At 36.6% G+C, this 13684-nt stretch overlaps 1 protein-coding gene across 1 annotated transcript in view; it reads right to left on the reverse strand.

Annotated features, from left to right (window-relative positions):
- Window positions 1-834: 834 nt before the first annotated feature.
- Window positions 835-13684, reverse strand: part of PDZD8 (PDZ domain containing 8) — a 52201-nt gene continuing 39351 nt past the window's right edge. Inside the window, exons 4-5 of the mRNA XM_005520779.3 lie at window positions 6528-6690; window positions 835-5459 (exon numbers count right to left, since the gene is read on the reverse strand). Of these exons, the coding sequence (XP_005520836.1) occupies window positions 3265-5459; window positions 6528-6690 (2358 nt within the window). The 3' untranslated portion in view covers window positions 835-3264. The remainder of the gene's footprint in view (window positions 5460-6527; window positions 6691-13684) is intronic.

Genomic DNA, 13684 nt, shown 5'->3' on the forward strand with positions numbered 1-13684 from the left:
TAAATTATTACAGGATGTGTTCATCTTTTTGCCAGCTGATCAACAGCGTATTTCTTGAACTCACAAGTATATAATTCAAACTTAGCAACTCACTTTTTTTTTTTTTTTTTTTTTTAAGCACTGAAAGGCTTTCTTCATGGCTTTGTTCTGTATTTTTGAGCACATCAAAACTAAGGAGGAGTTTGCATTAATCTGCAACATGAGTATGAGGAGGAGACCCAAGGAGCGATTAATGGATCACATTCCTCTGCTGCAGCTGGAGCCAGGTTTCTGCTGGGCCTTAGGGAGCAGCATCCTCTCATGATTTGCCGAGCAGATCAGTGCAGTGCAGCGGCTCCCCTGCTATTGCTCCACTCCTGCTCCACCAGAAGAAGATGATTAATTAAAATCCACACAGTCACTCTCATGTTTGGAATCTCTGGGCCACCTTTCCCCCCACTCCCAAATAAAAACTTAGCAGTTGTTTTGGATATTTTGAGTAATGAGTAACCAAACCTTTTTTGGTGACAGGACAAAATTTTACTCAGAAAATACACAAAAATCCTCCTTCTGTTCTGGAAATTATGTAGATTTTTACTATTTTGTATATTTGGATCTGTGTCAATTCAAGTGTGATAGACACACTTTATTCATTCACTCCCACTACTTATTCCTCTGCAGCTGTAAACTTCCACAGATGATTTATTTCAAATTTCTCAGCAATCAATTCAGTTATCAGTAGTTTTATATAATGCAATATGTATTTTTCCCCTGAAGATCCTTCCTGTAAGTGGTGGCTTTAGATAAGCTACTGCAATAGAAGTGTTTAAAAAACATTGACACAATACAAGAAAGTTGATAATTTAGCAAAACTATTTTATTAAAGCTTATTCTCATGATAAAATAATAGCCAACAAAATCATATTAGGCAGGTCTTCTGCAAATGTGTGTAGCTGCCACCTATTCAGATATCATTAAGTCAAGATATTCTTGTTTTCTGTGGTATTCTTTATTTTCAGCTATTTACAGTCAAGCATGAAGCAAAGATTACATCAGGAATGTAGTATTACAATTTCCCCCTCGAGATTCACTGCTTATTGTAAATAATGCCAGATAGGAATTTATGTTTTCCTTCTTATCACTAAAATACAACTATTTTGCCCTTTTTCCATTCGGTATATTTAAAAATATTGCACTACATTTAATTAACCTCTTACAATCATCATCATTAGCAACACTATGTGAGGAAAACGATATCCAGCTTTTCTTGCCCACTGTGTTACACGAGTCAATTTAAAACCATGAAAGTGTTTTTGAAATCAGTATTTGCATTGTTTTCACAGCTCCTTCATGTGCACCAGGGCTTAAATGAAGCACTTGGATATATTTGAAAACCTCTGTAGTAGTCTGTAAGAGCAAACACTGATGGGACTGAATGCAGATCACCACCAATGGTAAGCCGCTGAGAAAATGGAGTGGGGAAGTCTTAATATGCATCTCAAGCAAGTACAGGTTAAATACCTTTTAGACAAGAAGGGAAGCTAATTTTGTGCGATTATTTGCTGAAGCTTAATTTCAGAAGTGTGTCACATGCCTGTTTTAGCATGGATAGTGTTTTCCATACATCAACTAAGTAGTATCAACTGCCCAGAACTCACAAAAAAGTGCAAGTAGTCGCATGACTGGCAGTAACCATTTTGTTTAGAAGCATAAGCACGCTGTTCCATGGTGAAAACCACTGCTTCTTAATTTTGCCCATCACAAACTAAACCAAGAAGCAAATTTAAAGGAGAGGTACATTATAGATTACCTCAAGAACTAAAGGAGTTATTTTACCATCTCAAACTCCACTCCCACGAAGGCTTTTTTTTTTTTCTACTACCTGCAATACCAGTGATAATGATACAAGTACCTAGCACAGTACCTAAAATAAAGATGATATTTTATACAAAATTTCTAAACACAGAAGATGAAACAAAGACGTGTCTACAGGAAATAAATAAGAACAATGGCCTTAGCCAGGTGATGCTAAGATCCACGATTTACACATAGCACAAGACCAGACAGTTCTTTTCAAAAGCAGCTGGCTGAATTTCTTCCTCATCTCTACTGGACTCACAAATTAACTCAAATAAAACATGTTATATACACTATAGGACATTTTGCTGACAAAGGTGATCCTTCTGCTCAGACTCTATCTTCTGTCTGAGAAGCTGAATGCAACTTACCACTTTAAGATTACTCAAAAGTGTTGAGAGAACATTAGTTACTTTGTATTTTGCACCTTAAGCTTTCCAAAATGATAGTCTGCAGCAAAATATTAATTTCTTTATACTACTTACACCATCATTACATGCTTTTTCACAGAAGGCAATGAAACCTCCAACTCTTGTGAAGAACAACTTTCCTTTATCAGGCTAGCAGATAATACAACATCACAAACATATGATTTTGTTCTGGAAGGCAATGAGCCTCTTACCTTCAAAATATTCCCAATTAAAGTATTATGAGATACCAGTTTATACTTTGATATCTAACAATAGTCCAAAGTTCTAAGGAGGATTTTTAGTTTTTAGCATAGCATTACTACATTTTGTGTTAAATACAAACTACAAAAAGTTCTTGTATTTAACAAAAACATGGAAAACAAATGATATGCAATGGTAACTTCAGTAAGTATTAATAACAGACAAAATTAAAGACCTTTTGTTTGCTTTCATGATATGTTTGGCAAAAGATACACAACTACCTAGAAGACATACAATAAAACTGATCAACACTTAAAAGCCTGGCCCCTCGGTGACTTCTGTGTCAGTCATCAGCTTAGGCATGCAACAAGCTTATAATGTTTTCATCATACAATGGAAATGAAACATTTTGAAAACCCTGCCTGTTTACCATTGAAAACACTACCAAAAAAAACCCAAAAAACAAATAACAACAAAAAAAAAAAACCCCAAAAGATACAGAGAGGGGAAGTGGGGGCAAGTAACACATTAAAGGAAACCACACACATTGATATGAAATGGTAAGATTACATAATTAGAAAAAATAAAAATAAGTTATTAAAAATAAATTTCCAATATAAACCCCAAAGTGTAGTTTTAACCAGCTGGTTTAACAAAATGATGATGCTGTAGCTGGAGAAGAACCACTATTAGCAATTAACTGTGGAGAAGCAGGACACGCACATTATACCAGTGTTTTCATTTAATTTGTGTGTGTTTGGAGTTAAGTGCAAAGTATTCTTTTAGTCCATTCCTTCAAAGACTAAATATGTAAATATCAGTCTACTGATTGAGGTGGATCAGCTGGTTCTTCTGATATGATGTTCAATGTTGGAGCCTCTGTCAGACTGCCATCTTCGCTATCAACTTCTTCTGCTATACTGGATTCCTCAGAATCTTTAGTCACTTTTTTGGATTGCTTCTCTAAGAACAAGGTCTCCAGGGACTCTATATCCTCAATGCCTGCCTTGTAGTGGATCATCAGCAGCGTGAGGGCCTGCAGTCTCTCACCCGACTTAGCCAGCGCAGCAGAAATAAGGGCTTTTTTCCTCGGGTCACTTGTCTCTTTTGCTTCTTTAACGAGCGAATTATTGTTTTCCAGCTCTTGGTCTATTTCATTCTGCAGCTTTTCCAACATAAACTCCAACTTGTGAAAACGCTCCTCTGTGGGTAAACTTCTGTAGAGATCCCGCCCGATTTCTTTAACAGCAATGAAGACACTGTCGTCGAGGCCCCCCTCCTTGCGGACCAGCTTGATGCCGGTGCCCACGGCGCGCTTGGAGGGGCTGCTGGGCCCGCTGAGCTCGGTGTCGCTGCTCTCGTTGTCAGACGTGTTCGGGGTGTGCTTTGGCGAAGGCTCGGCCACGTCCGGCCCCTGCTCGGCCAGGCGGCTTTTGGGCACCTGCCGGAGGTTCAGCAGGCGGGTGCTCGTGTTGATGATATGCCTGGTCAGACCTGTAGTTCTGTTACCAGACTTGGCCTCGGAATCAACCCGAGAGGAGGCGGCTGCAGGAGCCTCCTGTCCCTCCGCTCTGCTGCTGCCCACAGTTCGATCGAGCCGCTTTTCAGCTCCTACACAAAAGGGCATCTCGGTTAAACATTTTTCTTGACATTTTTTATGGCAAACGTAAGCACAGAGCATGCACTGCGAAGCCGCTTTAGTCCATACTTTCTTTTTGCAGTAATCACACCAAGTTGGATTCTGAAACTGAGTATCCTGAAAGTTATGCTTGTTGTCTGTGAGAACTTGTCCCAAGCAAGGATCCTCTTTCTGAAGGGCACGAGCTTCCTCTTCTAAGTGACATTCCCTCTCTTTCTCCAGAAATAAGCTTGAATCATCCATCTCACCTTCTTTTAAATATTTGAATTGTAAAGTTACATCACCATAGCAAAATTTTTCATTGAAACCTTTATGGGTTGTCAAACTCCGCAACGCTGTTCTGGTGACTGCTGCTTTAGGTGTAGGAGCAGCCAGTTGAAATTTCCTAACAAATTCCATCGAGGATGTAGCTAGACAATCTAAAGCAATTTCTTCAAGTTTTATGCTTGCATATCCTAAGCAGATAAAACCACCTGCTTTGAAAGGGTCTCTGCACCACAGTGCAACATTAAGGTACTTATGGTATTTTTCTACTTCAAATAGACAGGAGGATGTTCTCGTCATCGGCCATCGGCCCTGACGGATTTTATAAGGAATTTCTGGTGACTCCCACGTTCGATGATCATCACTATCTTTACCACTACGCGCGTTTTCTGTAAGTCCATCTTTTAATGCATCTTGCTTCGGTGCTGTTACTACTTTTGATACTGCTGGGTCTTCTATCTGATCACTAATTTTAATTATCTTCTCTGTAGATTTTTCTCCATTATTTGCAGGTGGAGGTGGCCTCTCTGGTTTATCAGAACATACACCTGCAGTTTCTAACACATTTTGGCTATCACTAGTAGACAAAATAGGCTTAATTTGTGGCCTAGGTGGCACAGGAGGCTTAGTACCAGATCCTTGTGACTGCTTACCCAATGGCTGTGATGCATCTGAAACCTCAACAGTTTTAGGTGTTACCACTTTAGCCCCATCTTTTTGTTGCGTTTTTGATGCTGCCTGATAACCTCCTAAATGCAGTTTTCGATTCAGGATGGGTGATATAGTTCCAAGAGGTTTAGCAGCAGCAAGAATTACTACTGACCGTTTGGGACTTGGAGTTGTTGGCAGATCTTCTTTTTGGTCAGGTGCATCACAAGCTAAGTCTTCAAATTCTGAGTCAAAATCTCTGCTATCGGTATCTACTGCTAAACTATTCTGGTCATCTTCTGCCTGTGCCAAGAAAGCTGTGTCCTCCAATTGTCCAAATCCATCCTGCAGTGCTGAGCCATGCTGATTATACCCAACAGGCCTTTCATAAAAGACTAAAACTCTGTCCCCAGCCTGTCTAATAAGCTTCAATACTTGGACAGTTGATGTGATTTTAACACCTATTAAAAAAAAAAAAAAAGACAAATATTATTAAGTTCTAATTATGATAATAATCTAAGTGACCAAAAATAGTCAACAAACACATTGTTGCTCAGTAACAAAGGAAGTCTATTATGACAGAAGAGATAACTGAAATGTAACAGATGGATTCTCTCCATTTTATTCATATAAATATGGAGCTGGAAAAAAGAATTACATAAATACTCCAGTTTGCTGTCCTTAATAATACTGTAATCTTAGTAATGTTGATTTGATATGGAAACAGCTTTAACCTTGGTCTTACTGTAAAGTTTCAACTTTTCAGCAGTAGACATGTGACAAAGGACTCAAAAAAAGATGGGTATCTTTAAACACAACTGTAACAGAAGCAGGCTAAAATGAAAATAGTTGCTATATGTTAATGAAATATGGGCATAATGCTACATTATCAGTGTGGCTGGAGTGAGCTGAAACATATTCCTGAGCAGAACTTGCTCAGAGCCATTTGATGTATCTCCAAATTATGTGCAAGCCAAAATATCTTAATGAGCACACAGTCCACATACAGTCATGCAGAGGATCACATAAAAATGACTTTTCCTTTGTTCTAAAGCAATCATCAGTTATCTCTTCAAAGGAACTGAAAACCCTTTTAAATTACTGGAGTATTGCAATGGGGATTAATTTAGGCAGTATCTAAGCAAAAGAAGTAATTTATTCAGATTTTAAGCTCTGGTCTGTAAAACCTCTGTAAGAGGTTAAACTTCCTCCTAGCCCAGTCACATTAATGTTTTGGCTGAGGTTTTTATTGTTTTGATTTGTTCTTTGTTTGTTCTGTTTCTAATGTTGTTGTCAAATGTTTATTCAAGCTTCTTTTGCCTTTTACCTATGACGGAGTAAATAAATATTCAAGAAAATAAATCAAGCAAACAAAGACCTTAAGTGACCATAAATACATAAATGTTAGCTTTTGAGTGCCAAGCACAACTTCAATTATTAAGAAATTAATAATGATTAAGAAAGGGAGATTAGCCAAACTGCAAACACGACAAGAAGGACCTCATTGTGAAATTTGACATATCACTCACTGCCAATTGCCAGCAGTCTGTCTCCTCTCTGGAGATCAGCAGCTGCAGCAGGTGAGTTTGGAGTCACAGTTTCGATGACAACGTGCCCTGCATCCTCCTCCTTGGACTGCACAAGGCGCAGTGTGAGCCCAACGCTTTGCAGATTCCCTTTCACAAGTTCTGCCTGCAGAGAAAGAAATCAAAAGCATCTCAGTAAAACTGACTGCAAGGATTCATGGCTACTCTCAATAATTTAAATAAAAATTTAATAAAATGATACAATTTTAATATTAAAAACAAATTATTATTTGAAAAACGCATTAGAACATCCATTGACTTCACCTAATTGATTAACTGTCTGCCAACGAAGTTTACATCTTTGGAGGTATTCACAAAAGTCCCAGTCCTAAATCAAATACTACTATTAAACACGAGCTCATTTTCCATTTTATTAGAATATCCAGGTATCACTCTGAATGTAGCCCAGTTGTTCTATAAAACCTAACACTATGAATAGTTCTCCAGTATTCTGTGAAAAATGGTGTTTGGAGTAACAAAAACAAAACTCTTATATACTTACACATTACTAAAGGATATTTAGAACAAATCTCAATTAACAATAGCCTAAAAAGTTTCTTCAAAGACTCAAACTCTTTCCTCATACTTATCTTGCAAAAGAAATACAATTTACATTTTAACTCAAATAACCTAAAATATCTTTTTCAAAAAAACAACGAAAAAGGACAACTGAGGTGCAATCTCTGTAGTTGACTTTCATATGACAGACCAAGATAGTGATTAATTATTTACAGACCTCAATGTCTGAGATCTTTGGCAACTTTTTTCCTAATAAAAGCAGTCCTTAATGAATTTAAGAATACCACTTTTTCCCCTAAAGCACATTCCTTTTAGACTATTCCAAATTACTGTCTACCATCATTCCATCAACAGATATTCTATTTGAAAGGAGAATTCATATGTTTCAGCTTCAAGGGTAGAAATTTAATTTGCTTTTTTGATTCCCAAGAAGAGAGAGGCAGTCAGTGTAGAAACCTCCACAGGAAATTTTATATTTGGTTTCAATTTACTGAGTTCAGGTAGACAGCCTCCTCCTTCGGCCTTCTGCATTTACTTTGTTGCTATTCAATTGTGGATGTTTGAACTGTCTGGAATTGAGCCTCCTCTTTGGAGGATGTGATTGTTTACTCAGTTTGTGCAATGGCTTTCCACAGATGGATTATTCAGCTCAGTCCATGGCTCTCTCCTTGGCTGCATGGCTGTCACTTCTTTCCTATAATCTTAACAGCACTGCATCTTTTTTTTTTTTTAATTGTAGTTCAGTTCTTTATAGAAATAAAAACGCTATAAAAATTCTATAGCTTGGCAGTTTGCTATAGAACTGCACTGAGTTTGAGGAAACAGACTTGTATTAACTTTTTAAGCTTTCTCACTATTTTCTGCATTGTCCACAGGCACCTACTCTTTTTTCTCAAACTTCTATAATTAATACCCAGTAATGTATGTAAGAATAACAAGACCAATATAAGCTTAATTGCAGTTCCAAGACTTAAAGGTTATTCCAGAATGAAACAAGTAAATAGTTGCCTACAGAAACAACCTTGATGGAGTTTTCAGGTTGATTTTTGTTTGTTTGTTTAAATGCCATCCTCATTTACACCAAAACTATTGTTACATAATTAAATTTCAGAACATTTAAATAATAAACTGCTAAATGTTAAGAAATGAAGAAGTATTATAAATGTCTGTGGAAGAAGATGAACTTTTTTTATTTAAAAAACCCTGAATTAGTCTTCTGCTTTAGTCCTTTAATTATATGCAATATAGCTTTAAGCTAGCAATTCACAAATGTTGCAATGTGCTGCATGGAAACAACATGAACAATTACTGCAATTTCAAACAACACTAATTGAATATTTTAACTGTCAAAAACACAAATGACATGAATTTGCTTTGGCAGCACACAAAGCTGCAACAAAAACAACATCCAAAGATCACAATAATATAACTGCACATTCTTATCAAACAATGAGGAAACCATTATTTCTGAGCTTTGCTCGGAGTCCAAGTACCCAAATCTCAGTTTTCCTATGATGGTTCCTTTGTAAGTCTTGCTCTAAGCGATTAAGCTCAAAAAAATATTTCCAAATCATTGTGTTTGAATAGAAGAGGAACTATCATAACGAAGATCAGGAAGTAAACTCGCATTCAAGGAATGCTGACAAACATGAAAATTACAAAGGGCTGAAAAACAAATTATAACCACTTTTTCCCCTAATTTCTGTTAGTGCACTGAAGTAGAAAGCTGCTTAGTGAGAGAATTCCAGGAAAGAAATGGATGCTTAGAACACGAAAGGAAAAAAAAAACAACAAAAACTTAAAGATGGCTTTCCTTTTAACACCCTGTTATTCTGGCCGTTTAATTACATTCCTTTAGGAAGTCATCTATTTTGACTATATAGTTTCTTCTGAAATCTTACGTTAGATCTGTATCTCAAAGCCCAGAACTGGAGTTCATTAGTAAGAAAAGATGTTTGAGAATCATGGCCTGTCCAGGGTGGACATCCTGTTAACTTTGCACGGCAGCAGAAGAGACATTGCTGTGAGTGTGTTCACTACATGAGACAACTCTTGTCCACTCAGTCTCTGAGCAGAGCAGAAAAACACCCAACTACTGAAGGAAGGTGGCCACCACAGCCCTGTCACAGGGGTCACCTCAGACAAACCTACTCCTTTCTTCTACAGTTGGTATTTTCTCATCCATTCAAAGAAAGGCCCAAAGTGATACAAGTTTTCCAGAAAGTCACAAGTCTTGTCTGAAAGAGAATGTCAGGAGAAGAGCTGGTGTTGCCACATCTTTTTTAAGAAAGGCAGCAATGACCTCTGACCACTGTTGGTACATGCAATCATGGCAAAGTGCATGGTGAGCAGATATGGAGAAAGGGCATAATTAGACAGTAAAAAGGGGAAAAAAAAGTTACCAAAGCTCTTTTTAAAGCATTTGTCGGTACAGACTCTTGATGCTCTTGAGTTTCCTTTGAATCCAACGACTCCTTTGAGCAGAGCTACACAGTGGATGACTTAACAGTGAAAATATTCTGTAGTGCAAAGACTAGAAACCCCTGAGGTGATCCCCAGCATTTCACCCTTCCCTCCTCCTCCAGGGAAAGACCACATGAAAGAAATGAGGGACAGCTGGGACCCAAGATATGTAGGTATCTGAACATTTGGCTCTCATGCAGGAACACGGCCTGCAGATTACAACACGTATGACTCACTGATGGCAAGGAGACTTCCAATATTCCAGCAGTATCTGATGGAAAGCTGTTTTTGGAAGGAGAGTGCCTTTGAACATAACAAGCAAAGTTCATCTCAACTTTTTATTAACTTTGGCACAGTCACAAGCTTTCTCATGAGGTAAAGTGGTTTTATTTATCAACCCAAACCAGATGAACAGTTTCCTTGATTCTTCTTTCTGGCAATTGAGAGAAACACTGCGCTATCTCAGGCTACAACGAACGCAGGTGAAGAGCATTTGGAGGTCTCAAACACCACCCACCCCAACAAGCTCACTCAGAAACTCAAACATCTTTGTATACCCAGCACAGTTACTTTATGCCTTTCTGTCTCCCCCTCAGATTAAGACTTGATAATAAATGTGAAGAGCCAAAGACCTATTGGAACACAAAACACGAGGAGGATGAAAATCAGCTAAGTGACACAGAGGTTAGAAGAAAATTGCTGATAATGAAAGGACATTTATTATCAAGAAACCTTGCTGCAAGGGAGAAAAACTAACAGCTGCACCCAGGAGAAAGGGAAATTTTAACCAATTAGCTATATCATATTAAAGCAAGTTTATTTTAATTTGGTCTAATTAATAGCTCTGTTTTACAAGGTCCTGCAAACCTTAGTAGTTATTTAAATAAGGAGCAAGACAAAGCAGATATTAGCACTTCATTGTCAGTGACAGGCATATATTCAGTGTATTTTACATTGAAATAGTTAGAGCTAAACTGTATCACTGAACTTAGAAAATGTACCTCTTTAAAAAAAAATTGCTTTAAAAAAAGCAATCCCCTAGACTATTTATTAAATATTTGTTGAGATTAAGATGCAACAAAACAGGAATGACTATCCTGGAGAAAAAAAAAAGTAATTTCCTTAGTGTTTTATTATTAAAAAAACCCCCAAACCCCAACAATAAAACAAGAGGACACAAGATGTCCATTAACTTTAAAATTAATAGAACATTTTGATGTGGAGCTGTGAACACTTGACTTTTACAGGACAAAGTCCATAAACATTGATTCCACAGCACAGGCATCAGTCTGTTTGTATGCACCAGCGTATGAGGCACTGCAGAGCACAACCTCACTGCTACTTTCAGTTCAATATTGGATGTATGCTCTGGAAACACAATGCAGGAGAAAATTATTTTGGGTCTCATACCCTTTTCTTGTTTCAGCCTTGTTGTTCTGAAAGCACAGAAGTTGAATGTCAGTGAAAATCAATTTTTCCAAACCTTTTCAAACATGAACTGAACTTCACAGCTCCACAGTGATTAATCAGAAGTTTATAGCTTGCTAGTATCATTTAAATGACCAAATATTTGCATGAGTGTCAAAACACAATGCAGTTTTAATCTTCAAATGCTTAATGAAATTATCAATCTGAAATAATTTACAAATACAATGGGATGATAAATAAACATCCCTTTTACAGACAAAAGATAAATGTGATGCCATCTCATTTACTATTTATTCCGAAACCATGTATGAAGTTAGATTATTATTTGATTCAGAGGTAAGAATGCCACCAGTAATACTGAAGTCTCATAAGTAGATTCTAAGTTAACATTAGATACAGTACTTCCATTCAGAATTTCTAAGACAAGACATAATGTTCATTAATAAATACAGAGATTACAACATCTAGGAAAATCTGTATGACAATCTCTTACCAGCAGTGCTACATCATTCAGCTAAACTTTAAAAACTCTTAGGTGCATACAAAAACAGAAAATCACAACGTTAAGCCATAGCAGGAAAGTTAGAGCATAACACTTCTGCTTTTAAACCAAACTGCTTATTTTCAGGAACTAAAAAGGAAATGGTTGTTTTTGTAAGCTTAATTTTACACTGTAAAATAATTTCTAATATTCTAAATTTACTTAATTATTTGTAAGCATTAACTTCATAAATCTTTACTAGAATTTAGCAAGCATGTCACATTCTTTTGAATAAATGCTAAGAAAAGCTTGATCAAGTACAAATAAAATTTTTTATTTTACAGACTTTACATCAACTAGAAGAATACCGCTTTTCCAAATTGTTCATATTCCCCATCAAGGGTATGTAACACACTTCATGTAGCAGAAACTGAAGCCATGTCAGTGCTGTATGATAGAACAAAATAGATTTTTTTGGCCAAACCATCAGAGTTGCCAAAGGAGATTTTAGGTATTCTTGCAAGGTATAGTCTAATGCATTTTGAGGAAAAAGAAGTGAAAACGTCTGTGAGTATGTCTGTAAAGTATTACATTCTCCCAGAGAACCCTGCACGCTGAGAGGAGAGGAAGGAATATTTCATGTCAAAACCCCCCAAAACATTAAAGTCCAAAATTGGGAAGCAGTTTCTTCTCTTTGGAAGACTCAGTTATTTGTATTATTGAAAAAAGGTTTTTGGCAAACATCCTTAAAACATTGACTTTAGTATTATTGCATTTTTCCACCCTATTACTGAATGGAGTTATTATATATGACCTGCACAGCAAAGAGAGTGTGAGATTATTTACAGGGGAGAAGAGGCAGTGAAAGGAAATGGGAATCACCAAACTCATTATTTGCTCCTTAGAAACACCGGACACAAAGGAAATAAAGTAATTTTCTTTTAATGTTCCGGGAAGATTTCAATCTATGCTTTAGAAAATGACTAGATGTTTTTCTTCTCTGTGTGACACAGCCCTGAAGCCTAAAAAGGGAACTTGTGCCAGTGTAGCACAAGTCTTTTCCAAACCTCTTCTCCAGCCCTCCTGTCCACGGGGCAGGATAACCCGAGACGTGTTCTGTTGTAAACCCTGACTAAGGAATCCAAGATGACAGAAACATTTCTCAGGAACAGAGAAAACTCCCAGTTAGAGAGAGAGAAATGTTTTCTGAGCATTCAAGAGCTAACCCTGTTCTTGGGATGCTTAAATAGCTCAGGAGTCAATAACATATGCCCTTATTATAAACTGTGGTCACTGTTATATCTTACACATGCACAGGTGTAATGATGCAGATGTGTGGATGTGCCTCCATCTCCAGATTTAACCTGTGTATGTCCTTCAGCAGGTTCTGAAATGTTGAAACACACTGACAGAAGGTTTAAATAAAATAAAAAGCTGTAGTAATATTTATGGAATAACTAGACTATATGACAAACAATGAAAAGGAAGGAAATAATATCTGTAATCAAATTAAATCTACATAGAAAATTTACCTAAGTTATTTTCCTCCCCACTAGAAAGACAAATTAATTACAAATCACTGATTAGAAAAAGACTGATGGCAATGTAATGTAAAAGACAATATACTGGCTACTTGAAACATCAGTACACATTACAGCTAGAAGCAATATGCCATTCTAAGAAACCAACACATACTAGGAAACAGATTTACAAGCTTGGAAATTAATTTACTGATTTTGAAATTTTTTTTCAAATAATTAATAAAAGACTGCTTGACTAAAAAATTGATTTAATTTTTTCCATAACTGAATCTAAATCCTAAATCCAAAATTGCTACTGTTCCACAAATTGTATCAGGACTTTATGACAACTAACATACTCTTTCCTTGCTATGTGATCCTTCCTCCATACCAAAGATACACACATCTTTAGTTTTATTCAAATGGAAATTTTAATGTATTTTTCCACCAGGTTTATATTGGTTTTTTATATATTGATTTATTTTTTGTATTTATATTGATTTATTTTTCACAGGTTTATATTGATCCAGTTAATTTCAACAAACATTTTAATTTGTCCCCACCTTTTTTTAATGTCTTAAGAAAACATGAGACAAATACATTGAATGAATATGTATTTCTTCCAGATATACAGAATTGTAGGTGAAGGGTGTGTGTGTGTGGTTTTTTTCCAAAATAATTCAGTTTAT

The sequence above is a fragment of the Pseudopodoces humilis genome, chromosome 9 (genome assembly GCF_049639895.1).
Source record: "Pseudopodoces humilis isolate 2021_Gansu_Grassland_sample_001 chromosome 9, ASM4963989v1, whole genome shotgun sequence".
In the NCBI taxonomy this organism is placed as follows: Eukaryota; Metazoa; Chordata; class Aves; order Passeriformes; family Paridae; genus Pseudopodoces; species Pseudopodoces humilis.